The 26,360-nt window shown below is 49.6% G+C and overlaps 4 protein-coding genes across 10 annotated transcripts in view; 2 read left to right on the top strand and 2 right to left on the bottom strand.

Moving 5' to 3' along the window:
• Positions 1–1,844: 1,844 nt before the first annotated feature.
• Positions 1,845–3,947, top strand: HPDL (4-hydroxyphenylpyruvate dioxygenase like). Its single transcript, XM_040231329.1, has one exon. It carries the CDS (start codon positions 2,541–2,543, stop codon positions 3,711–3,713), a length of 1,173 nt encoding a protein of 390 aa, XP_040087263.1. The 5' UTR covers positions 1,845–2,540; the 3' UTR covers positions 3,714–3,947.
• Positions 3,948–4,511: 564 nt separating this feature from the next.
• On the bottom strand, positions 4,512–14,360 carry MUTYH (mutY DNA glycosylase). Of its 4 annotated transcripts, none has more exons than XM_040231314.1 (17): positions 13,864–14,360; positions 8,838–8,921; positions 8,558–8,684; positions 7,879–8,027; positions 7,750–7,789; positions 7,555–7,628; positions 7,376–7,417; positions 7,222–7,293; positions 7,031–7,144; positions 6,853–6,950; positions 6,626–6,770; positions 6,476–6,539; positions 6,111–6,302; positions 5,864–6,006; positions 5,628–5,780; positions 5,396–5,437; positions 4,512–4,698 (listed from the first exon to the last, which is right to left on the bottom strand). In XM_040231314.1, the coding sequence occupies exons 3-17, from the start codon at positions 8,676–8,678 to the stop codon at positions 4,567–4,569; spliced, it is 1,581 nt and encodes a 526-aa protein (XP_040087248.1). In that variant the 5' UTR covers positions 8,679–8,684; positions 8,838–8,921; positions 13,864–14,360; the 3' UTR covers positions 4,512–4,566. The 4 variants fall into 4 exon arrangements, with proteins under 4 accessions (XP_040087248.1, XP_040087250.1, XP_040087251.1 ...); XM_040231317.1 differs by having other exon boundaries at positions 4,513–4,698; positions 7,879–8,066; positions 13,864–13,948; XM_040231315.1 differs by having other exon boundaries at positions 4,513–4,698; positions 7,879–8,024; positions 13,864–13,948.
• On the top strand, positions 13,960–17,708 carry TOE1 (target of EGR1, exonuclease). 3 transcript variants are annotated; one of them, XM_040231312.1, is made up of 9 exons: positions 14,015–14,194; positions 14,907–15,049; positions 15,136–15,176; positions 15,322–15,418; positions 15,547–15,705; positions 15,976–16,235; positions 16,436–16,595; positions 16,674–17,119; positions 17,162–17,687. In XM_040231312.1, exons 1-9 carry the CDS (start codon positions 14,143–14,145, stop codon positions 17,418–17,420), a joined length of 1,617 nt encoding a protein of 538 aa, XP_040087246.1. In that variant the 5' UTR covers positions 14,015–14,142; the 3' UTR covers positions 17,421–17,687. The 3 variants fall into 3 exon arrangements, with proteins under 3 accessions (XP_040087245.1, XP_040087246.1, XP_040087247.1); XM_040231311.1 differs by having other exon boundaries at positions 13,960–14,194; positions 16,674–17,708; XM_040231313.1 differs by lacking the exon at positions 14,015–14,194 and adding an exon at positions 14,585–14,681 and having other exon boundaries at positions 16,674–17,687.
• Positions 17,621–26,360, bottom strand: part of TESK2 (testis associated actin remodelling kinase 2) — a 137,322-nt gene continuing 128,582 nt past the window's right edge. Inside the window, exons 6-11 of one of the 2 annotated variants that reach the window (XM_040231309.1) lie at positions 21,586–21,668; positions 21,276–21,360; positions 20,705–20,788; positions 20,404–20,490; positions 19,584–19,701; positions 17,621–19,293 (exon numbers count right to left, since the gene is read on the bottom strand). In XM_040231309.1, coding sequence (XP_040087243.1) covers positions 18,572–19,293; positions 19,584–19,701; positions 20,404–20,490; positions 20,705–20,788; positions 21,276–21,360; positions 21,586–21,668 — 1,179 coding nt within the window. In that variant the 3' untranslated portion in view covers positions 17,621–18,571. The remainder of the gene's footprint in view (positions 19,294–19,583; positions 19,702–20,403; positions 20,491–20,704; positions 20,789–21,275; positions 21,361–21,585; positions 21,669–26,360) is intronic. The other variant, XM_040231310.1, reaches the window with a different exon arrangement.

Genomic DNA, 26,360 nt, shown 5'->3' with positions numbered 1-26,360 from the left:
AGCTTTAAGCCAACTTTTTCCCTCTTCACTTTCACTTTCATCAAGAGGCTCTTTAGTTCTTCACTTTCTGGTGTAAGAGTGGTGTCATCTGCATATCTGAGGTTATTAATATTTATCCCGGCAATCTTGATTCCAGCTTGTGCTTCATCCATATATTATACCATATACTATTTCTTTTAATCATAACAATCCCATGAACTAGGTACTATTATTATTCCTATTTTTACAGATGAAGAAACTAAGGCTCAGAGAGGTTAAGCAACTTGCCCAAAGTTATACAGGTGCTAGTCAGAATTGGAGGTGAATTTTAATACCAGGTCTTAATGGCTTCTGGAGCCCATGTTCTCAAAATCACTGGTGTGTGGAGTAGCACAAAGTGCCTTTCACCACTAATGACCTGCTTCCAGGTACCGACTTACTGACTGTAGGCCTGAACACTCAGCCAGGCCTTTTGCTAAGCCCTGTCTCCTTGTTGCATCCTTCTTCCTCTTGCCAATGAAACTCAATAATAAGTTGTCACACCAGGCTGCCTGATAAAGGAGTCTCTTTTACAATGCCTCAGACCATAGCATCCGTCCCACTATCTCCCCAACCTTATGCTCCATGGGTCCTCTGAGGGCTTGTCTCACACTCCTCACTGAGCTTTTGCTTATGCCATTTGCCCTTCTTGGAATGCCCTTCCAATCCCTTCAAGAGCTACCAGTGAAGTTCCAAAAGAGTCCTAATTTCCTCAACCCAGGGATCTCACACTGTTCTGAATGACAAGAACAGAAGTGCCCCCACTAAGCTTCTCTGGCCCAGTATCCAATCAAGAAACTGCAAACAGCAGGGAGGGCTTGTTCAATCCTAAGGCTTTCCTGGTGGTTCAGCTGGTAAAGAATCCACCTGCAATTTGGGAGACCTGGGTTCGATCCCTGGGTTGGGAAGATCCCCTGGAGAAGGCAACAGCTACCCGCTCCAATATTCTGGCCTGGAGAATTCTATGGACTATTCCATGGGATCTCAAAGAGTTGGACACAACTGAGTGACTTTCACTTTTCTTTCAATAGAGTCAGGAGGGTGAGAAAGGACACCCATGCAGCTATTCCTTTCAGATCCTGAGCCACTGTTTTTTGTTTTTCCCTCTAAATCTTGTTTAGGACAAGGAGGGTAAACCATATTAAGGGAGAAGTGGGGTTGAAAAAATAGGTGCAACTGAGAGATTTCCCAAAAGATAGATGCGTGTAGTGAAGAAGGAATTCATACGGCCTGGACTCCATCTTAGGCCTGGTCATGCTGATCATGCTCAGCCACCTTTCCAATGGACTCTGAACTCTGTTTAGTGCCTATGAAAACAACAACAGAAGGATAAGACCCCCTCCAGACAGGGAAGCTTGAAGATCGTATCTAGGTTACTCTTTGCCTAAGAGAAAACATACACTAATCACCCCTTCCTCCATCCAGGCCATGAATTTTTCTGTATCAATCGGAGTGTAACCTCGGGTTTCTTGATTATTGGCTAATTGTTTTACTGTTTGACCATGTGAGCACATAGCACGTGAATGATGGGATTATTGGGATTGTATTTTCCTTGGTTTATGTAAGTTTCAAGGAATTTGGAGTGGTGGGTTCAGACACATACATGGGGTATAAAAGATTTTCACATATGCTGGTCGGGGTCCTTGGCTAAGAGGAGACTCTGCCTTGGGGCTGCCGGTGTAATAAACTGCACTCCACTATCGGCATTGTCCTTCTGAGTGAGTTTGTTTCCTGGAACTCGTGGCTACATTAGGAGCTATATAAATGGTCTATCTTCCTATAACATAAATTTCTCTGCACTACTTTGGAGAAAGAGTGAAAATTTGTAACTTAAAGCATTTTAAGTTTTAGGAACATTAAGACTTAAAAGCAAAATTCTCCAAATATTTTAAGCTAAAGCAGGAAAATTGCTAAGAAATCCCGTGCTTGTAGGGAGAAAATCCGGGCTTTTCCCCCAGCTGGAGCTGATTCCCTTTGCTCTGAGGTTGGGACATGAATGGGAGCCCAATGCCTGGAATCTAGTGAAGGCAGCTATTGTGATCTCGAGAGTTGGGGGAAGGGAAAATCAGTGCCCAAGCGTGTGTGGCCCAGACAGAGGCCATGGGAAGGTCAGTGCTCAAGGGTGAGGCCCAGCCAGAGACCGTGGGAGGGAGCAGTCCTGTGTCCCCGGGTTACTGTCTGCGACACAGGCTGAGCAGAAGGTGGAGCAAGGCAGCTGCAGTCACTGCCTCCGCCCCTTCTCCCGCCCCTTCCCTGCCGTGCCTCCACGTGGTTCTCAAAAGCTGCAGCTCAGACTTGGTGGTCCCCAGGCAGCTCCAGTTTGCGGTAGCTCGGCAGCACGAACTGGAAGCCTCCAAGGGGGTCCGTCTGCGTCCTCTGCCAGAAAAAGATCGAGGAAGGTGCTTTGCGGGCAAAATTGGACTCCACCGGCTTCCGACGACAAGACTGAGCGTCTCAGAGTCCTGAACGACAAGTGAGCATCCCCAGGGGCAGGACAGGCCAGGGTCGCCATCCAGACCGCTATGGCCGCGCCCGTGCGCCGTCTGTGTCATATTGCCTTCCACGTGCCGGCAGGGCTACCCCTCGCCCGGGATCTGCAGCGCCTCTTTGGCTTTCAGCCTTTGGCAGTGAGGGAAGCAGACGGCTGGAGGCAACTGGCTCTGCACAGCGGCGACGCTGTCTTTTTGGTGAATGAGGGCGCGGGCCCCAGAGAGCCGCTGTATGGCCTGGACCCGCATCATGGGATACCCAGCGCCACAAACCTGTGCTTCGACGTGACCGACGCGGGTGCTGCCGCCCGGGCGCTGGCGGCGCTGGGCTGCAGCGTGCCGGTACCCCCTGTCAGCGTGCGAGATGAGCAGGGCGCTGCCACCTATGCCGTGGTCAGCTCGCCGGCAGGCAACCTCAGCCTGACTCTGCTAGAGCGCACTGGCTTCAGTGGGCCCTTCCTGCCTGGCTTTAGTCCTGTGCCCTCCGCACCCGGCCCTGGCTGGTTCAGCCACGTGGATCACCTGACCTTGGCCTGCAACCCCAGCAGCTCCCCAAAACTGATGCACTGGTTCCACGACTGTCTAGGCTTTCACCACCTGCCACTGAGCCCAGGTGAGGATCCAGAGCTGGGCCTGGAGGTGGCAGCAGGGTCTGGGCTTGGCGGGCTAAGGCTCACCGCCCTGCAGGGCCCTATTGGCTGCACTGTCCCCACCCTTGTGCTGGCAGAGTCCCTGCCAAGGGCCACCAGCGGACAGGACCAGGTGGAGCAGTTTCTGGCCCGGAACAGGGGACCTGGATTGCAGCACGTGGGGCTGTACACACCCAGTATCAAGGAAGCCATTGAAGGGGTGGCAGGGGCTGGGGGTCAGCTTCTGACTCCTCCTAAGGCCTACTACCAGCAGCCAGGCAAGGAGGAGCAGATTCTGGCTGCAGGGCAGGAGCCTAACCTGCTGGCCCAACAGGGAGTCTTGCTAGATGGTGACAGAGGCGAGTTTCTGCTTCAGGTCTTCACCAAGTCCCTGTTTGCGGAGGACACTTTCTTCCTGGAGCTGATCCAGAGACAGGGGGCCACTGGCTTTGGCCAGGGCAACATTCGGGCCCTGTGGCAGTCTGTGCAGGAGCAAGCTGCCAGGGTCCAAGAAGCCTGCAAAGGGCCCAAGCTGGATGCAGCTGGCTGTCCCGGCGCATTGGAAAGTTCAGCATAGGGCCTGCTGGAACTGAGGGACATTCAGAGGCCTGGAGTAAATGCTTTTGTCTTTAGGGGCTTCCATCTCATCAGTACCTGCCAGAAGCTGAAACTCTCACAGGGGTCCAGAGAGGTGGGATTTTTTAAACTGTGAAATATTTCTCATATTGTCTGTATCTAATATATATGCACAGTGTAAAGAATAGCAGAATTATATGATTAGGAAATAAAACATAATCAGTATTTCTGAATCCTCCTTATGTCTTTCTGACCTCATTTCTCTCCACCACACCTCCAATATTATGATTAAAAACCTGTTTTTCTGCAGTTTCGCTCCATATATAATGTATCCCTAAACAAATGATCTAAATGGCAACCCACTCCAGCATTTTTGCCTAGAAAATTCCATGGATAGAGGAGGCTGGTGGGCTATAGTCCATGGGGTCGCCAAAGAGTCACTGAGCACAGGAGTCTAAGGCAAAATAAATTCTCTGTGCTTCCCTGTTCCCTAGGGAGAAGCCACTGCAGGAAGGAGGGGCTGAGTCAGGGCTAAGCCCAACCACCTGCTCTAGGGTGATAACGCAGCTCCAATCAGAGACCTGGCCGGAGAGTGCTGGATGTAAGCCACTGGCAGGGGCTCCCTGCAGCTGCCTTCTCCCTTTCTGGGGTTGGAGGAGGACAGAACACCCCCCTCCTCCATCTGCCCAGGGCTGGCTACGAGCTCAACAGAAGTCAGCACCAAACAGAGCTCTACCACTTTCTGGGTCCCTCAGAGGTGAGGAATGAAGAGGCTCAGGAGAGGGTGGGAAGCCTCCAGAATGACTACAAAAATAAGCATTTTATTAAACAGGATTCTCGGCGGGGTGGAGGCATCACTGGGCTGCAGTGTTGAGGCTGGGTGCATCAGTGGGGACGTGGGGCCGAAAGAAACTCTCCAGGACCTGCTGGCCTGGACTGGGCTTTTTCCGTTTGGACAGGGTAGCCACCTGGGATCTTTTGGAACCCTGTGCAGAAGACGAAGGAAGGAAACACCAAGGTGACAGTAGAGTCTTCCTTCCACCTCGCCCCCCCATACCACTGATCTAGCTCAGATTTTAGCCTTAGTACTGTAAAGCTTCCATCCTGTTTCCAGTGTCTAACTCTTCAATCAATCAATTCTTTAAAAGGCAGCCTGAGGTAGTCTTCCTAATAGGCAAATCTGACTCCTCTCTCCACCTAAAATCCTTCAGGGCCTTCACTGGCCTGGGCCAGTCCTGCTAACAACTCCAACTAATCCAACAGCTCACAGGCTGTATGGTACTTCACCTTGGCTCATACTACTCTTGGGCCAGGAAAGAATATCTTTACTGCTGATTCTCCTTCCAAACCTGGAGAAAATGATTTAGTTCTAGGACCTAGATTACCAGCTGCTTCTTCCAAGCATCCATTCCTGATTCTTGTCTCCCAGATAGAAACGATAGCTCCCCACTTCATATCCCACAAAAGTGAGTACAAACATTTCACACACTGTGACTCTACTGTCTCCATCATTTGCTCCTGTCCCCTCTCTACCTGTAAGGTCTTCAGGTCAAGAACTATTCCTCTTGCCCCAGTGAACTCTGTCATGCAGACTGTTCACCCAAACATGCATCACTTAACTCACTGAAAACCTGTAGATTTGGCCCTGGGGAGAGATGGCTGGGTGAGGGCCAAGAAACTCACCTTGCAGGTGCCAGGCTGTTGGCCCTCATACATGCGGAACACCTAGACGAGAAGAGGGAAGTGCAGGGCTGGCATCTTTCCCACAAAGAGACAAACCTCTGTATTCTATCCTTAACTTCATGCCCCAGCCCTTTTGTTTAAGTTATGTTTTTCATTTGTTTATATAGTAACAGGTTTACTTAGAACATGCAGGGAACAGGAAAAAACCCAACAAAGACAACAAAGGTAGTGCCTTTTTCATGGCGGTGGAGACGGCTGCAGTGTAAAAGTCCTCCCGGGTCAGCCAGCGAGCACCAGGTGGTACAATGGTCACTGGGGTGTGTTCTTCCAGGACCTGACCGTATACTTGGTATGTCATCTTGATGTGAGAGAACGTGTGGACCACCTAGGGGGTGCCAGGAGACTGAAACAGACCTGGAGATGTGGCCACTGAAGCCATCATTCCTGGTCACTCCTCTCCTCACTCACCTGCCCCAGGTGCTGAAGGCGCGTGTCCGGGAGGGGCCCCACCCAACTCTGCAGTTCCTGCAGCAGAGCCTGCTGCTGATGCTGCCCTGAGGCTTCCGCATTCACACTCACCGATGGGAACTCCCACAGTCCTGCCAGCAGACCTGAGAGGAAGGGCAGCCAGGCGTGGGTGGGGCCTTAGCTGCTGCTGCCTCCATTTCTTCCCTGTTGCTCATGCCACCTCGCTGCACTCCCAGGGTCCAGGTACCTGAGTTGGGCCTCTGCACCAGCAGAATGCGGGCACCCCCAAGAGCCTTGGGCTGCTCCAGAACACAGATGGCAGAGCACTCCTCCCTGGGCGGCTTGCGGCTGGCCTTTCTGGGAAAGTTGGTTACTCCCAGGGTTTGGTCCCAGGGCTCTGTGGGAGGCGCACACAGCGGGCATTGTCCAGTATTGGGAGCTGGGAAGAGAGATCAAGAGCCTCACTCAGGCCAAGTGGGCTCAGGCGCCAAGCCCAAACAGCAGGTCTTTGCCCAGCTCTGTAGAATCTGACTCGGTTGTAGGATGAAAGGGAATGAGGCTGCCACAGGCAGCTTCCTGACAGCAGAGGGAAGGGCTGGGGCTGCCACTCACCACACTCCTCCACATCACAACTGCCGGGCAGGTTCTGTGAGGCTGAGAGCTGCTCCCGCTCCACCTGAGAGGCACAGACAGGGCAGGATGCCATGGGGCAGTGGTCACTCCCTAGGACCCCTGACTGCCTCCCTTCCTTGGGCGGCTCACCCTCTGGCGTGCCCGGCACAGGCTCTGCACAGGGCAGTGGCTGCAGAGTGGGCGCTGCGCGGTGCACACTATGGCCCCCAACTCCATGGCTGCTTGGTTAAAGTCCCCTGGCCGGGCTGGGTCCACCAGCTGCTGGGCTAGGCTCCTACAAGAAGGGAATATTGCTCTGAGCCAAAGACCCTTTGGAGACACCTTTTCCAATCTTCCCCTTTACCCTAGTATCCTACCAGAGGTGCTGGGAGACAAGAGTGCTGCCAGGATCAGCACCTATGGCTCGGACACGGCACAGCACCCGTATGACGTTCCCATCCACCACTCCGGCGGCCTGGCACAGAGGAGTCCGGAGTCAGCCTGGTCTGGGAGGAAGGTGGGCACGTACAATATGGGGGTGGGCGGTGGGCTCACCTGGCCAAAGGCTATGGAAGCAATAGCTCCGGCTGTGTACCGCCCTACCCCAGGTAGGAACTGCTGCAGGGTCTCTGCTGTACGTGGCATGTGGCCCCCTAGCTCCTCTACCACCTGATTGGAATGGGAAGGTTCATGGTTACGAGGCACCCAAGGTCCTGGAGCTTCCAGACCCCTCGTCAACCCCTTACCTTCCGGGCTCCTTCCTGTAGCCACCGGCCTCGAGAGTAATAGCCCAGGCCGGCCCAGAGTTGGTTAACTTCCTGTGCGTGGGGTCAGAGGTCAGAGGAGTCAGGGATAGGTCCTCAGTAGTCCCCATTCCCCCTACCCTAGGGTGGTTCTCACCTCCAGGGAAGCACTGGCCAGGTCCTGCAGCGTTGGCCACTTCTATAGCCCGAAGGCAGACAAAAAGAGATGAGGCCAAAGGTGAAGGAAGTGGAGGAGGCCTTATTTTATCCCCACCCCCAAGGAGTCATCTGGGGTCTGGACCATGACTGACCCATCCCTCTGTTCCCGGAAGTCACCTGCATCCATCGGGTATAATAGTTGATCACCGTGGCAACCTGGGTCTGCTGCAGCATGACCTCTGAGACCCACACTGGGGAAGAGGGGCTGGCATGAGGACACCGCTGGCTGCCCTACTCTTAGCCCACAGCTCCTAGACCCCAAACCTGAGGCCGTCTAGGCAAAGCAACCCTGCTCCAAGGAAATGTACTCACCAGCGTATGCCCGCCTGTCTAGGTCCACCTCACCCTCCACCTGCCAATGCAATGCCAGATGGGCAGTTAGTGTGGAAGGCGCTGGGCACCAGTCTCCTACCTACCCCCTCACATCCATTGTCCTCCTACCAGCCTTCTCCAGGGTAGGTCCCGCTTCTTTCGGTCATACCAGCCCAGCAAGCTCTCCTGGAAGGCTGTGACCTCGGCCACATCTCTGAATAGATGGTATGGGGAGACAGAGGCCTGCAATAACGCCTTCTGCTGCCTGGCTGGCCCTGCTGGGGTTTCAGAAAACTCAGGGATCATCCCTGCACAGGCTGTGCACCAGAGGCCTGGTTTTAGGCTGTCCACTTAAGGCTTAAGTGGACACCCCCACTCCAATCCCTTGATTGAGCGCAGACTGGGAGGCTCCAGGGTTTTGTAGCCTACGTCAAGTTTCTAGCCTTTATTTCCCCAGGGAGGTACCCCTGGCTCCTTTGTCTCTGGATCATAATGAAAATCCAAGTTTCTGCCAAACATACACCTGTGGAGGGCCTTCCCATTCACAGAACACGCTCAGGCTGATAAACTCGTTGGATCCCATGAAAGCCAAGTGAGGAAGGAAATGCACAAACTACTGCTCCATGTCACTGATAGAAAGCATCTATACAGAGCAATTATCCCAAAGTACAGAGCAAAGTCAGAATTAGATCCTTAATTAGTCCCCTAATGACTTGATACATACCATGCTCTCTTCTCAGCCTGAATTTGCCCCCTTTCACGGCCAATTAAACCAGCCCCTGAGTCTGATTAGGACCCAGATCCTCACCACTGGGGGCAGACAGCTTGGCCTGGCTGCTACCAAAGGCACATTTCTCCTTTCCCTCCTGGCTGGATGCCTGCTTCCTGCGACCACTTCGATTCCCCACAGCTGCTCGTGGCTTCTTCATGATCAGCTAGAACAGAATGGCCCAGCCAAAGTATGTCAGTCACCATGAGGCTGAATCTTAGGGTCCTGTAGAGGGTAAAGCTACCTCCCTCCCCACACCATTCATATAAAGTGTCTAGCTTTTCTCAAGCACTCCCCAGATGCTCACGGGCTTACTTACTCTTGGCTGGCTGTGGTACTGAGGTATGACCAGTAGGGCTGAACTTCTGCAAGTGGCCTTAGTAGAACCAGCATTAGTATACACCTGGAGACATTAAATAAGAGGTCAGAGCTGGGCTGAGTCAAGGACCAAAGCCTCCTGTGCAGGAGCATATGTGTATCCCTGGGAGCTCAGGTGTAAGAGGTTTATCTCCTTAGAGATGTAGCACATTTACACTGAAACAGCCTTTTTTTTTTTTTTAATTTTAATTGGAGGCTAGTTACTTTACAATATTGTAGTGGTTTTTGCCATACATTGACATGAATCAGCCATGGGTTTACATGTGTTCCCCATCCTGAACCCCCCTCCCACCTCCCTCCCCATCCCATCCCTCTGGGTCATCCCAATGCACTAGCCCTGAGCACCCTGTCTCATGCATTGAACCTGGACTGGTGATCCATGAAACAGCCTTTAGTAATCATCTAGTCTAAACCTTCATCCTATAGAAAGGAGAAACCTCAGTGATGATTTTAAAAATAAAATGCAAGGGAAAAAGAAAACAGAGAAACTAAAGATCAGAGAGGGTAAAAGATTTGCCTGAGAGCAGATGGCAAGTTGGGAAGAGGGGGAAATGAGCTATTTTTATTTCTAATCTTCTACTGATTTAGTAAATCACAGCTGCTTATCCACTAGTAATGAGAAAACATCTGGTTGATCTTCACTGCTCCCTAACTATTCTGGCTGCTGATTTTACCTTTTATCTAACAGCTAAGTTAGTGAGTGATATACATGCCAGACCCAATGTAAATGCTTTACCAGAGTTCTTACTCAGTCTCTTTAACAATCTCATGAGGTATGTTCTAGGATTACCTCCATTTCAGTTACGAAGAAGCTGACGCTTGTGATTAAGCAACTTTTTGATTCAAACTCCAAAGGTCTGCCTGCAGAGCTATACTTGGCTCTGCTGCAGTCCCTGCTGAAACTCTGGTTCAAACCCTCTCCTCAAACTTTTTGCTTCACACCTGATTTTCTTTTTTTTTAATTAAAGGATAATTGCTTTACAGAATTTTGCTGTTCTCTGTCAAACCTCAACATGAATCAGCCATTCAGTTCAGTTGCTCAGTCACGTCTGAGTCTGCGACCCCATGAATGTCAGGCCTCCCTGTCCATCACCAACTCCCAGAATCCACCCAAACCCATGTCCATCAATTCAGTGATGCCATCCAACCATCTCATCCTCTGTCGTCCCCTTCCCCTCCTGCCCTCAATCTTTCCCAGCATCAGGGTCTTTTCCAATGAGTCAGCTCTTCACATCAGGTGGCCAAAGTACTGGAGTTTGAGCTTCAACATCAGTCCTTCCAATGAACACCCAGGACTGATCTCCTTTAGGATGGACTGGTTGGATCTCCTTGCAGTCCAAGGGACTCTCAAGAGTCTTCTCCAACAGCACACTTCAAAAGCATCAATTCTTCGGCGCTCAGCTTTCTCTATAGTCCAACTCTCACATCCATATATGACCACTGGAAAAACCATAGCCTTGACTAGATGGACCTTTGTTGGTAAAGTAATGTCTCTGCTTTTTAATATGCTGTCTAGGTTGGTCATAACTTTCCTTCCAAGGAGTAAGCATCTTTTAATTTCATGGATGCAATCACCATCTTCAGTGATTTTGGAGCCCAGAAAAATAAAGTCAGCCACTGTTTCCACTGTTTCCCCATCTATCTGCCATGAAGTGATGGGACCGGATGCCATGATCTTAGTTTTCTAAATGTTGAGCTTTAAGCCAACTTTTTCCCTCTCCTCTTTCACTTTCATCAAGAGACTCTTTAGTTCTTCTTCACTTTCTGCCATAAGGGTGGTGTCATCTGCATATCTGAGGTTATTGATATTTCTTCTGGCAATCTTGATTCCAGCTTGTGCTTCCTCCAGCCCAGCATTTCTCATGATGTACTCTGCATATAAGTTAAATAACCAGGGTGACAATATCAGCCTTGATGTACTCCTTTTCCTATTTGGAACCAGTTTGTTGTTCCATATCCAGTTCTAACTGTTGCTTCCTGACCTGCATACAGGTTTCTCAAGAGGCAGGTCAGGTGGTCTGGTATTCATGTCTTTCAGAATTTTCCACAGTTTATTGTGATCCAAGGCTTTGGCATAGTCAATAAAGCAGAAATAGATGTTTTTCTGGAACTCTCTTGCTTTTTTGATGATCCAGCGGATGTTGGCGATTTGAATCAGCCATAGGTATACATATATCCCTCCCTTTTGAAACTCCCTTCCCATCCCAACCCTGTGGGTTAATACAGAGCCCCTGTTTGAGTTTCCTGAGCCATACAGCAAATTCCTGTTGGCTATCTATTTTATATATGGTAATATAAGTTTCCATGTTACTCTTTCCATATATCTCACCCTCTCCTCCCCTCTTCCAATGTCCATAAGTCTATTCTCTATGTCTGTTTCTCCACTGTTGCCCTGTAAATAAATTTTTCAGTACCATTTTTTCTAGATTCAATATATATGTGTTAGAATACAGTATTTATCTTTCTCTTTCTGACTCACTTCACTCTGTATAATATGTTCTAGGTTCATCCACCTCTTTAGAACTGACTCAAATGTGTTCCTTTTTATGGCTGAGTAATATTCCATTCAGGGAAGGCAATGGCACCCCACTCCAGCACTCTTGCCTGGCAAATCCCATGGATGGAGGAGCCTGGTAGGCTGCAGTCCATGGGGTCGCTAAGAGTTGGACACAACTGAGCGACTTCACTTTTCACTTTCATGCATTGGAGAAGGCAATGGCAACCCACTCCAGTGTTCTTGCCTGGAGAATCCCAGGGACGGGGGAGCCTGGTGGGCTGCCATCTATGGGGTTGTACAGAGTCGGACACGACTGAAGTGACTTAGCAGCAATATTCCATTGTGTATATATATCACAATTTCTTTATCCACTTATGTGTTGATGGACATCTAGGCTGCTTCCATATTCTAGCTATGCTTCACACCTCATTTTCATCAAAAGAGCTTGCTTCTGCCTTCAGGAAAAAAGAACCAATGCATAAGCTTCCCTCCATCTGTACTTTCCTTCTCCTTTATCCCATTATATGGAGGAATGTTCTCTCTTCTTCCTCCAATCCCATTCGCAAGACACACCCACTTCCTAGCAAAAGTTCCTTGACCAAACTCACTGACTTCCATAATTCCTTATGGAGTGCCTACTATGTGCCAAGCAGTTTTAGGTACTTGGACTACTTCAATAAATAAAACATCAAAGGTTTGGGCCTTCATAAAGTTTATGGGGTCTACAAAAAATAATGCACAAAATCAGCCAATTATATAGGATGTTAGGTGATAAAAACTAGCATAAACAGTCAAAGTAGACTTGTGAAGGGGATAAGAAATAAGTGAGGGTGGTGGAATGTTGCAATGTTAAAAAATGTGGTCAAAGTGGGCCTTGTTAGAGCAATACTTGACCAATGACTTAAAGCAGTTAAAGGAGTTATTCATATGGATGACTACCTGTGGGAAAGGCATCCTGAGAAGCTAGTCCAAAGGCCCTAAGCAGGATTACTGGTGTGTTTGTAGACTGAGGAAGTCAGTGTGGTTAGAAATGGAAGGGGTGAGTAGCAGGTGAGGTCAAAGAGGTAAAGAAGGGGAAACTGAAAGTGGCTCAGTCATTTTGTGACTGTAGCCCTCCAGGCTCCTCTATCCATGAACTTCTCCAGGCAAGAATACTGGAGTGGGTGCCATTTCAAACAAGGTGGGGGGAATAGGATTACAAAGTACCTTGTAGGCCACCGGAGGACTTTGGCTGTCACACCGATTGCTCTCAGGAGCCAATTCTCTTAATGTATCTTTGCAGGATACAAACAGCTCAACCTGCCTCATCCCCTCACCCACTGCACTCCAGCCATAAAAGTGAAGTCACTCAGTCATGTCCAACTCTTTGTGACCCCGTGGACTGTAGCCTACCAGGCTCTTCTCTCCATGGGATTCTCCAGGCAAGAATACTGGAGTGGGTTGCCATTTCCTTCTCTAGGGGATCTTCCCAACCCAAGGATCGAACCCGAGTCTCCCACATTGCAGGCAGACGCTTTAACCTCTGAGCCACCAGGGAAGCCCAGCCATGTTTGCCTGAAATAGTTGCTTCAATTCCCAAGTGTCTGTCCACCTTGAGGCTCACCCAGTTCATTTCCTCTGCTTGAACAGCTCTTCTGTTTTACCTAACATTTATTCACTCTTCAGGTCTAGACTTAAATGTCCAAATCAGATCCCCCCCAGTCTTACCCTCTTCTGTACTTCTCCATTGTTGCTCTTATACCAATCATATTTTCATGTTTATTTGTGATTCTTTGATCAGTGTCTGCTTTCCCCACTTAACTGTAAAATTCCATGAAAGAAACTTGGCTGTCTTTTGTTGACTGTTGTGCACAGTGCCAGGCAAATTGCATTAAAAGTACCCCTTTTTTCCAGAATGGGAGAAATCCCAACAGTTCAGAATGATGACGCAAAGATTCAGTAGAGAGAAAGGATGAACTGGAAACAGCAAATAATCAGAGAGAGAAAAGGTTGAGTCCTTGGTGGAACTCTTGGGAAAGTTCTGCTCTACGGTAGGGACAACTCTTAGTAGCAGAAATCAAATCCAAAACCCCTCAGGAACAACTATAACTCTTAATTGCTTACAAGCTGTCACTGCTGGAGCCTAATTCAAGTCCTTATTATCACGCGCGTCTATTGTTTCAAAAATGTCCCCGCCAGCGGTCGCTTTCACCCTCCGCAGCCTCATCTCCTGTCCCCCTCCCCAGCTCCTTTCACTTGCTGGAATGCAACCAGCTCTCCACCCTTCCTAGGAGCTTGCCTTCCCAAATCCTTTTCCCCCGCACACTCTCTAGTCTGCATAACTCCTACGGTTGCTTTAAGCTTAGCTCAGGTATCATCTCATCCTCTACAGACATAAAAGCCCCAAACCCCACCCCGCGGCAGAGTCGGTGAAGACAGCGTAACGCAAAAGCCTGCGTTCCCGCCGGATCGCACGGGAAGAACGAATTACCTCCCGCCTGATCTCCCGCGCCAAGCTCAACGGCGAACTCCAGGGGGCGTGGCCCCGGCCAATTTTGGCGGCGAGCCGATCCACGCCGGCCAATAGGATTCCAGCGCGCGCCAGGCTGCCTCTTCCGCACCAGACCCAGGAGATCTTAAAGGAAGTCCGACCGTTCGGCGACTCTGGGCATGAGACCCCGCCCCATCCCCGACTGCAGGAACCGAGACAGGAGACGAAGCGGAAGTCCCCCGTGCCCAGTGACTATACTGGCGAGGGACCCGTGGTGTCATGGCCGCCGACCGTGACGATGGCGCAGCCTCAGCTCCCGCGGTCTCAGACGGTGAGTGGCTTTCCCAGGGGCTGTTTTCAAAGCCTGTGTGCTCCGAGGCAGCGGAGGGCCTCGGACTCGTAGTTCTAAGAAACCGGCCTCAAGTTTCAGAGGACTAGCGCCTTCCTTTTGAATCAGCCACGAGGAGACTACATATCCCGGTGTGCACCGCGGTCCCACCTCCAAAAGCCTGGAGTGTTGGGAGGCTGGACCACTGGGGGCATGTCGGGAGATGTAGTTTGGAGTTTATAGCGCTGTTAATTGGGGGAAGTTGGGAGTTGTGGTCCACAGGAAGTGGGACGGATTGGGGCGTTATCTATTAGGCTCTGGCGCAACCTGGCTACTGCTGCTTGTGGCTATGAGGCACCATGGGAACGGTAACAGAGCGTTGTGGGATATCAACGGGCCTGAAGTCCTCAAACCTTGCAAAATATTTCCTACAGGATATGGGGAAAAGGAACCTCAACAGATTATCTAGCTCAGTCTTCCACTATTACAGGTTTTGATGCTAAGGGGAAATATTTTCCTAGAATTTTACATCAGCCACTGGAAGACCCAAGCTTTCTCTCCCCAAATTCAGGGCACTGTTCACTCCAATCCTGTGTATAAAGCATATGCAATATAACTCTTGAGGGGGAAGCTGCCCCTAGCCATGGCCTAGCTTGGTGTCTGTTCTCTTGGCTCTTTCCTGAGCATTAATATCCATCACCCTTCTTATCTCCAGATGGTGTCAGCCAAAGCACAAAATCTGGGGAGGAGCTAGTAGTCCAGGTTCCCGTGGTGGATGTGCAAAGTGACAACTTCAAGGAGATGTGGCCATCCCTCCTCCTGGCCATAAAGACCGCTAACTTTGTGGCTGTGGACACGGTGAGAGCTAGGGAACTGGGAGAGCAGGTGGTGGTTAAAGGGCTGGTACTGCAGAACCTAACAGCTCTCCCTTTACTGATCCATAGGAACTGAGTGGGCTTGGGGACAGAAAATGTTTGCTGAACCAGTAAGTATAAGCCCTGATCTCTTTAGTCCTAGCCTTGCCAGGAAGGGCAGACCTCAACCCTGGAGTGGAGGTCACAGTCCTGGGTGGTTTGGGTCTTTCATGAGGCTAACTCCCAGCCACAGCCACCCCCAAACCCAACCCCAAGGTGCATCGAGGAACGTTACAAGGCCGTGTGTCATGCTGCCAGGACCCGTTCCATCCTCTCGCTGGGCCTCGCCTGCTTCAAGCAGCAGCCAGACAAGGTATGGGTTACTCTTACCCCCATCCCTGATCTGTGGCAAGGGAAGGAGGGATTAAGATACTGAGGAACATCAGCTATGAGATTTTTTTTCTCCTAAGCCTGGATGTAGCAGATCTCTTTTTCTCCCAGGGTGAATACTCATACCTGGCCCAAGTGTTCAATCTGACCCTACTGTGCATGGAAGAGTATGTCATAGAACCAAAGTCTGTGCAGTTCCTGGTACAGCATGGCTTCAACTTCAACCGGCAGTACGCTCAGGGAATCCCCTACCACAAGGGCAATGACAAGGTAGATCTTCAGCCTTGAGACTGCCTCTTCTGTGAATTCGTTTCTTACTACTCTAGGCTGGGTACACTGGGGAGGATCTGCTTCTTAGAGAGTATGGGGGCTCACCAGTGACAGAGCTGGAGAAACAAGATTGATATACTGGTGAATAGCAGTAAATTAGATGAAAGCAAAGGAAAACTTTCCAGGTGAGGCTGCCTGGGACAGGTGTCCTGCAAAAGAGGTTCCCTAAGGCACTCTATCCTTCTTGATGACCCCTTTCTTTCCACCTAGGGGGATGAGAGTCAGAGGCAGTCAGTGAGGACACTGTTCCTGGAGCTGATCCGGGCCCGCCGGCCCCTGGTACTACACAACGGTCTGATAGACTTGGTGTTCCTCTACCAGAACTTTTACGCACACCTGCCTGAGAACTTGGGAACCTTCACTGCTGACCTTTGTGAAATGTTCCCCGCTGGCATTTATGACACCAAATACGCTGCTGAGTTTCATGCCCGCTTTCTGGCCTCCTACCTAGAATATGCCTTCCGGAAATGGTGAGGGACTGGTTGAGGGAATGGGGTGGGGCCTGGCATAAGCCTGATTATTTCATTCACTTAAGATATTCAGTGAGTGCCTACCATGGGCCAGGCACTGCTTTAGTGCCAAGCGTTCAGCAGTGAACAGAACAGACAAAAACCCCTACTCTCACGGAGCTTACATGCTAGTGGACCTATATCCTTTTGTGATGTTGCAGTGAGCGGGAAAATGGGAAGCAGCGGGCAGCTGGCAGCCCACATCTGACCCTGGAGTTCTGTAGCTATCCTTCTAACATGAGGGCCCATATTGACTACCGCTGCTGTGCGCCGCCCCCCACCTACCGTACTCATTCCACCAGCATCTGTGACAACTTCTCGGTGAGCACACCTGCCCATTTACTGGGGAAGGGACTTTGATGCCTGGAAACCCTCTCTAAGCTTCTTTCCTACCTCTAGGCCTATGGTTGGTGCCCCCTGGGACCACAGTGTCCTCGGTCCCATGACATTGACCTTATCATTGACACTGATGAAGCTGCGCTGGAGGACAAGAGGCGACGGAGACGACGTAAGGAAAAACGGCGGAGGGCTTTGCTGGGCCTGCCTGGGAAACAGCCTTCTAGGGAAGCTGAAGATAGTCCTCCCACCAAGCAGGTCTGTAAGGACAACGTCAAGCCTGAGGAAACTGAGCAGGAGGTGGCTGAGGATGAGACTGGGACCCAACCTGGCTCAGAGCAAGGTCACACAAATGACCTGGAGATGGAGCCTAAAGCAACAAGTGCTGAGACAACTGACATGGCCACCTCAGACACACCAGAAAGGCAAGTTACAACTGACATGGCCACCTCAGAAGCGCCAGAGAGGCAAGACACAACTGACATGGCCACCTCAGAAGCGCCAGAGAGGCAAGACACAACTGACATGGCCATCTCAGAAGCGCCAGAGAGGCAAGTCAGTCCTAACCCAGTGCCTGGGGATGGACTGCATCGGGCTGGTTTTGACGCCTTTATGACAGGTTATGTGATGGCCTATGTGGGAGTGAGCCAAGGATCCCAGCCCTGTAGCTCTGAACCATGGCTACCTGAATGTCACAACAAGGTATACCTGAGTGGCAAAGCTGTCCCCCTCACAGTGGTTAAGAGCCAGTTTTCCCGTTCTTCCAAAGCCCACAACCAGAAGATGAAGCTGGCTTGGGGCAGCAGCTGACCCAACTTCTACACAGCACTCAGGGCCTAGGAAGAGAAGCTGAGAGTGGGTCAGAGGGGTCTGGATCCCTTTAGCCTGTGAGTGACTTAATCCCAACTACTCGGGGAAAGGATGGGGTCCTGGCAGAGACACTGTTGCACTGCTCTGGCATTTCTGCCTTTACCCCAGAGGCTGAAGAACAAGGGTACAAGTAAGAAGGCTGACCAGCACCTGTAACACCGACTTTATTCATTTTTAAATCTTAAAGTGTCCTGGGAAAGTTTTACCCCAAAAAAAAAAAAAAAAAAACCAGAAACAAGATATGAAAATATCTGACTAGCTTCATCTTTGGTTCTTATTGTGGTTCTATTAGGACAGACTGTTCCCATAGCTCCGGCCATAGCAGAAAGGGAAGAAATCAGTCCATGTATAAAACCAGTTGGGTGTATCATGTGTCGACAAATTGACAGAGCAGGCCCTAGGGCCTACAAAATCAGCCCCACTCCCAACCACAAGGTTGAAAGTCTTTTAGGGCAGAACATTAAGACTCCTTCATAAATATGAAAATAGATTAATCAACTGGAAAAGATCTTTGAATAGGTTAGCTGAGAGCCATGACCACCACTCTGCCTTGCCTTGCATAGAAATGTAGTGACATGGTCTGGCTGTGCAGTAAGTGCAAACAGCAATTATTATTCAAGTGTCTTAGACATTCTGGCAAGAAGCACCCCAGTCTTCAGGTCTGAGACATAGCCATGCCCTTTATGATCTCCTGGTCAGCTCCAGGTTCCATCCATTAGCTTATATGCCCCAGGAAAGGGCAAGAAACAGACCCGGGGTAGGAGAAGAACCTGGGGTAATAGCTGCCTGCCAGCTCACAGGAACTAGGAATCCTCTGGTCCTGTTGGGAAGTCTCGGGGATCTGGTGGGAGCCAGAGCTCCTTGCTGGATTTCAGAGGCTTCGTATCAGCCATTGGCCCTATCTAGGAATGTCTCTCATGGCTACCTCACCTCACATAGCCACTGGGCAGTGGGAGCCTCACAGATGAGTCTGGCTTGGCTTAGCTTGCGTGCTCTGTGGGCCCTGGGGAAGAGTCTAGGCTTTGCACCAAGGGGGCCTTGTGGCTTCAGCTGAAGGTCTGTCCCCAAGGTGAGGTGGGGATGAACTCTGCTCACCCATCCTGTTCTCCCTGGGTCCTCAGGCCCATGCCTGAGACAGAGAAAGGGACTGGAGCCAAGTCTCTTGGCCTTTCTTCCACCTCCATCTCCTCAGGGCCACCTGCAAGGCATGGACTGACTCCCTGGGGCCTGGGCCCAAAACCATTTTCTTCCTGGGGGTTGGAGCAGTCCATGGCCTCATGGGCTGGAGCAGCTGGCTGGGCAGATGTTCGGAATGGTGGGATCTCCCTTACTCTGTACTTGTGACTGCTGAGGCGTGGTGGGGGCCCATCAGATAGTGATTCTTCCCGGCCCACAAATGGACAAGCCTCCTGATGCAAGAACTCAGGTGAACTAGGCAAAGAACGCCACCGGCGAGCAGGTGGGCCCAGGGGCTCCTGCCAGTCAGCCATGGGCATTGTTCCAGGCCCTGGTGCATCCAGGTCAAATACCAGGGAGATGACAGATTTGCTGGGCAGGTCAAAGAACTTGATCTTGCCACCTTTGAGGTCCTGGCGAGTACTGAAAGGATTGATTTTGGGGGCTCGGGCAGCACCAACTCGTTGTGGCTGGTAGTAGGGATCCAAGACATTCACTGTACGTGGCGGCTTATTGGAGAAAATGTCTGACTGGCTTCGAGACAGCCAGATGGTACGTCTTGGGTGTGGGGACTTAGGAGGTATCTTGTCATCCAGTAAGCTTAGTTGCTTCACCCCAGGTCCTTTCTCCAAGAGTCCTGAAGAATAGTGAGTCAAGTCAGCGTTTCTAGTCATAACAAAGTATTACCACTTGAGAAAGCAAAGGTAGATACTGTTGTCCCCATTCAACAATGAGAAAACAGACTCAGAAGGGAGGCGGTATGCTAGCACAGAGCTCCATGACTTTTCCCATCATCCCCTGCTTTTTTGCCTTTCTTCTGTACATGCGATCCTGTGATCACAGCCCTAGAGTGGAAGCCCTTTTGCCCCCCACCATCCTAATATCCTCCCATGGGTTCAGGCTGGACCTTCTGGTTTCATTTCTTACCCTTGGCTGTGGGCTGCAGCTTCCTGTCCCTCTCCAGCTCTTCCTCCTGTAGGCGGCTCAGAATTTCCTCCAAGGTCTTCCCAATCTCCACAAAGGATGGGCGTAGTTTGGGGTCCATCTGTAGTCATCCACAGCAGCCATTAGCCCTGACCTCCTATCTTCCATCCCGAGGATGGTATTTGAGTCTGTTTCTGGCATCTTTTGAGAGTCAGATGTGTATCTAAGAGATCTTTTTTGAAGGTTCCAGACCATAAGACTGAGCCCAGAGTGAAGGTCAGGGAAGATGCTATTGTCTAGTACCCTCCCCTATCTCAGCGGCCTTTCTATGTCTTGTCCCCTTATTTGGCATAGAACCCTCCAAAAGTGGGTGTTCACATTGGTTGGTTCTATTCTTTGTTGAGTTCTGCAGCTAACATGTTTCTGGAAGCCACCTGGACCAGTCCCAGCTACCCCTTAGTCGTAACTGGGAGGTGCGGCCCCAGACCTAAAATGCTAACAAGAGCCTTTCTTATGGGCCTTGGACCAGTTGGATGCATGGTCCAACTAAAACCTGACCAAAGCTCCATCAATATCCAAGAAAAGGGGTAGTAGGTTTACATTACAAGCTGAGGACTTGATAATACAAAGCAATTTTCCTTTCCTTGGTCCAAGGCTCTGGGCCAGAGTCCAACAGGCACAGAGGAAGGAACATAGGCACTGCCACTCATCATTGAGAAAGAAGTCCCTCATGAGGCTAATTAGCAGCCTCTCCCTGTGGTCCTAACCAGGTGAACAGGGTTCAGCCAGCCCCAACCAAAGCCCAGGAGAAAAAGATACTCACATTACAGCAGTTGAAGGTGAGCTGCAGAAAGTCTGGGGGACAGTCTCCCACCATGTGCTGGAAAGCATCATAGTCTAGCCCGAAATTCTGTGGAGGGGTATGGTGGAGAAGGAGCAGGGACATGGGTAGACAGGTCATTAACCCCTCCACCCATGTTGGCCTGCTCAGGAGAGGTGGAGAACTGCCCCAGAGAAGAAGCCACAGACTAAGTTCCAGGAACTCCACCCCAAGAAAATAAAAAATTCCATGGCCTCGAAAGCAGCCCCATCCCAGTGGCACTGATCCCCATCCTGGAGCTCACCTCTGTTCGGGGAAGATAGTCTGGATCAGCCTGGATGCGGGCGATGATCTCACAGAGGATGATACCATAAGAGAACACGTCCGCCTGGTGGGTAGTGAGATCTCAGTTTCCCTCGATGGGGTAAGAGGTGGGGTTTCTGCCCTCTCATGTTCACTAGCCCAGGCTTGGGCCCTACTGACCATGTGCTCAGTTGCTCAGTCATGTCTTAACTCTTTGTGACTCTGGACTGTAGCCCGCCAGGCTCCTCTGTGGGATTTCCCAGGGAAGAATACTGGAGTGGGTTGCTATTTTGTACTCCAGGAGATCTTCCTGACCCAGGGATCAAACCCACATCTCCTGCATTTGCAGGGGGATTCTTAACTACTGAGCCATCAGGAAGTGGAATGAAATACTGACCATATTTCATTCAGTTCATTCACCAGGCAGCTGACAGGTACCAGTGCTGATTTTGAAGGAAGGATATAGATCCTTACCCTATACGTGAAGGGTGATCCAAGATACTTTATGCTAAGAATGGATTCTACAGAGAATCAGGCCTTGGGGTCCCCAGACTCACCTTCCCCAGACTTACCTTTTCATTGTAGGGCTCATCTCGGAGAACCTCAGGTGCCATCCAGAAGGGTGAGCCCACCACAGCTAGCTTCTCACTTCCCGTGCTGTGGGGTAAGATTATATGGAAAATGAGCTTGCTACTGGTGGGTGCAATGGGAGATCTGACTGTTGGGAATTTCTCTCCCCCAAGGATGGGCACACCAGAAATGACTGAATTTAGGGAGCTGAGATTGGGCTGTGACCAAGTCCTAGCCTCTGAAGACGACGCTGGAGTTTTCCCCTTTGCCTCAGTCCCTTCAGTGACCCCAGCACCCATTAGGGCTACCCACCTGACATCAGGGATCTTCTCAGCCAGGCCAAAGTCAGCTACCACTGCAGAGTAACCATTTTCATCCCTCTTTATCAGGCAGTTCTAGGTTCCCAAAGAAGAAGACATGTGGCTCAGAAGAGGGGACCAGCCAGCCATAGTTTCCCACCACCCCTCCCTACTACCACAGGGTACCTTGTCCTTTTGCTTCTTGGTGAAATCATGCTCTTGGGCTGACCCCAGTGGGGCTCTAATAGCCATGTGAGATGAGTTAGGCCTGGATCTTGGGTGGCTGCCCTAGGATTCATACCATGCTCCAAACACAAATATTTATCTTTGTTTTCCATGTGCTAGGCAAGGTTCTAAGTATCAAAGATACCACAGTGAACAGAAACCCTCGTTCTCCTGGAGCTTATAATCTAGTGGAAGAGGACAGATTATCAGACCCTGACCTCCCTTCATTCTTCCCTCAGAACATAGAGACTCAAAGACCAGGCCTGACCTTGCCAAGTAATGTATGCACAGGACAAGTACCCAAGCCTATACCAACTTTCACTGCCCACAAGATCACAACCACCCTCTCCTCTGGCATTAAAATTCCATGATCTGGCTCTGTTCTGTGATCTGAGCCCCTGGTGCCCCTATGTACATAGCTTCATCCAAACTTCTTACAGACAAGCCTGAACAGGCCCTTCAAACCTTTGCCTTTGCTTTTTCTTTCCATTTGGAATATTCTCCCAATTCTTTTTCCCTCAGAATATTTAGTGTGCTTTAAGGTAAGTTTACCTTTCCAGTCCTGACCTCTCTAGTTCTCACCTTCAGCTTTCTTAACTCCTCTCTGCCACTTCCTCTTACAGCCTAGCAGAGAGGCCATCAGCCTCTCAGGGGCAAATTCGGGTTTGGGCCTTCTTCACAGTATTCAATTTATGAGAGAGGTTCAAGACAAGCTTGTTGAACAAATGCTGCTGTCTCCAGAGAAAGGATGAACCCAGATGACTTTAAACATAAAGCAGCAACGAGTTCTCCCCAAATATCATTCAAAATGGACCTTCACCACTCTGGCTCAGGAGGCACCTCATTCCATCCCCCTTCCTCCAGGGGCAGCAGAGAGCAGGGATCCTTGGCTCACAGGGACATTTCTGGAACTGGCAAGGCCCTCTAGCCCTCCCTCTTCCTCACCTTGGCACGTAGTTGCCAAGGTATTGCTAAGTCACCTGGTTACTTCACATCAGGTACAAAGTAGTCCATTACTCTGGCCTCTCTTTTTCTGAGCTGGAAGCAGCCTGTGATTTCATTACATCTACTGTCCTCATTTCCTGATATACATAACTGTCCCTGGCTTCTAAGCAGGCCTGTCCTTGTGCTTGTCCTGGCTTCAGCCCTTCCATCAGTCCCCTGGCTCAGCAATCTACCACCCCCACCCCAGCTCCCTGACTTTACAATATATGAGAAGATGGGTTCTAAGCCAGCCTGTCTATTAGACAGCCAAAGTCTAGGCAATTGGGCACTGGCTTGTGAGGCAGTGGCGGCTCAGATCTGTTGCTTGTTTTCCTCCCCTCCCCCTGTTCTTTCATCAACAACTCAGGCTCCTGTCTCCAAGGATCAGTCTAAAGTCCTGTTTACTACTGGCTTTACAGCCTTCAGAAACAATCCTGTGAAATTCAGCTTAGGCGCAGCAGTAAGGAACAGAGCATGGCCGGTAGCCCTTATCAAATCTGTTCAATTTCTGTCCCATCTTCACAGTCATGAAGCCCTCTCGTACACTCGCTGTAGACCAACCATCCAGGAGGAAGTGACTTACAGTAGCTTCTTGAGCCACTGAAAGATGGCTACGGCAAGGTTGATCAGGGCCCCACAACATGGGTGAGCCTGCCTAGTCCAGTCTGCCTCTGATTTGGAATGTGACCCCTGCCTCTCTTAAAGCTTCTCCATAGCCAGCAGTCAGGCACTGGAGCTAAAGACAAAGATGGAATACTGAAAACCAAAAGAGCCAACTTTAGGAGTCTGTATCTGAGGTGATAAGGAAAATGGGGAGGAGCCCTGACCGAGATTAGCTCCTATGGGGTTTTTCAATAAACTCCTGAGCCTGCCTTTAATGAGGTCTAGACTAGTGAAGTCTGGCTGGCAACACTTGCTGTTTTTACTTCCTCATCTCCCACCCCTTCCTCACTGGCTTCTGCTGGAAGTGTTCTCCCTGAGGATCCCTCTGAGTTCCATGGCATTAAACTCAATAGACAAAGTCAGTCCTTAGTATTACTTGATTTTGCTGCTGTTGACATTGCTGATTATTTCCTTCAGCATTTTTATATATGATTCAGGAATCCTATCAATGCTGGGCATGTAGAGACTAAGCCATTGTGGTCCTGGAGCAAACAGACTAGCTATCACAGGCTATTACAGGCTATTTCTGTTGCTTTTGATTCTTCTCTCCTGGCTTCTGTGACACTATAGATTGCCTTCTCTACCTCTGGCTACTCTGAACACTCTAGGGCAGGCCCTTCCTCCCATCCCCCCCCCCAAGGGTGATGGTCTCAGGGTTCTCCTAGGCCTACAGCTTGTGCTCTATTGTGGAGACTATTCCACATTTCTTTTCTCATTACCACTTCTGTACTGATGACTCCCAAATGTATATCTTCAGCACTGACCTTTATTTCTCAATCTTCAGCTTTGCACATCCAGTCTATATCTGGTCAACATCTGGATTATTCACACTGAACTCTATACATACAAACCTGAACCCATCTTTTTCCCCCAAAACTAAATCTCTAGCTGTATTTTTATGTCAGCTAGTACTGCCATTTCCCACACAGTTTGCTAAGCTAGAAACTTGGGATTCACCTAGACTTTCCACTCTTAACTCCAAATAATTTTAGCTTCTAAATGTTTTCAAATCGCCCCCTCCTTTTTCATCCCCATGACTACTGCCTTAATTCAGGTCCTCCTCTGAATACTCCAATATTCCAGATGGTCTCTGCCTAGGCTAGGCTTGATCTCCATAATCCACCTTCCTCACTTCTGCCAGCATGATCTTTGTAAAACAAAAATCTGTGTTACTCACCTACTTAAAAGCCAGCAATAATATATTGTATGATTCTGTTTCTATGAAATGTCCAGATTAAGCAAAGCTATAGAAACTGAAAAAAGATTAGTGGTTGCCAAAGGCTGAAGGGAGGGGAGAACAGGGCATGGGGTTTTCCTTTTGGAACGATGAAAAGATTTGAAATTAATAGTGGTGATAATTGAATATACTAAAACCCACTGAAATGTATACTTTAGAAGGATGAATTTTATTTTATGTGAGTAATATCTCAAAAAAGCTCTTATTTAAAAGAAGCCTACAATGGTTCTTCATTTCCTATCTAGAAGATAAAATGCAGGTTAGATGGTATATGATCAGACTCCTCTGCTTTCAATTCTTATCCCCTACCACTTCAGCCTCACAGTCTGCATATCATACTGTTCATGTTTCATGTCTCTATGCCTTTGTTTATGCCGTTCGTCTGATCTGATCTGGAACATAACCCCACCACATACACAGTGTGGGTTGCCACACCCTCTTCCAGAGGCTCTTCCCAACCCAGGGACTGAACCCAGGTCTCGCACATCTGGGCTTCCCTGGTGGCTCAGTCAATAAAGAATCTGCCTGCAATGTGGGAGACTCGGGTTTGACCCTTGGGTTGGGAAAATCCCCTGGAGGAGGGCATGGCAACGCACTCCAGTACTTATGCCTAGAGAATCCCCATGGATAGAGGAGCCTGGCAGGCTGCAGTCCAGGGGATCACAAAGAATCAGACATGACTAAGCAACTAAGCACACACACACAATACTTACTAAGTAGAATTCAATTTTCAAGATTCAGCTCATGCATCACCTTCTCCAAGAAGTCTTCTCTGTACCCTCAGGTTAGGTTCAATATCCTTTTCCAAAGTATCCTTTGCATTCTTTTCTCTCTAACCTTAGCATTTGACCTAAGTGTCTGTTTCTATAGTCCCTTCCTATAGCTATAGGCTGTACGCCATATACTAAAAGATTCAGCAAAGCAGCAATATCTTAATAGCGAAGTGCCTTCGAGAATATTTCCTAGCTGCTTGTGCAAGGGAAAGACTGTCTACTTCTGCCTGTGTGGTACCTTTCGAATTAATTATAAAACACTATTCATAAACTAGTCCAAGTGATTCAAACAACCTTGTCAGGTGGGCAGATCTGAGATTTTTACATTTAAGATGAGAAAAGTGAAGCTTACAACTATGAGCGGTAAAGATGTGGGTCTCTTGATTCTAATAGGATCCCCCACTAATGATTCTGACCTTTCCAGAAAAACTGGTTGAAAAGCTTTCCACTAGAGACAGCAAGGCTATGGCAGGAACACTGTAGTATTAAGACAGAAGCAGAGGCCCAGACCTATGGAGAAGGCAGCACTGTTTGGGCAGGCAATACAGTAAGACCCCTTCATCTGGGGTGCTAGCCCCCACCTCCAAAGCTGATTAATCCAAGGGCGCCTACTGTAATGCTTGCATTTCTCACCCAACTTGGACATGGCCGCAGTACAGACTAACTACAGAGCACAAATTATGAACTCAGACCACTGTGTGGCTCTGAAGAATCCAGACTAATTTTCAGGCTGTGCGGGATACAAAGTCCATTAAATCAAGCTGAAGAATGCTTTATTCAAAAGTATGCCTGGAGTAAGCAACAGACATAAGAAAGGCCCAGTCAGACTTCCCTGAGGTGAGAGGTGACCTTTTCAGGTTCAAAGAGGAGCCCAGGCACTGCTGCCGCCTGGCTCCCATTCCTCTT

This window comes from Oryx dammah, unplaced genomic scaffold (genome assembly GCF_014754425.2).
Source record: "Oryx dammah isolate SB20612 unplaced genomic scaffold, SCBI_Odam_1.1 HiC_scaffold_28, whole genome shotgun sequence".
Lineage (NCBI taxonomy): Eukaryota > Metazoa > Chordata > Mammalia > Artiodactyla > Bovidae > Oryx > Oryx dammah.
This window is presented reverse-complemented; position numbering and strand designations above follow the sequence as displayed.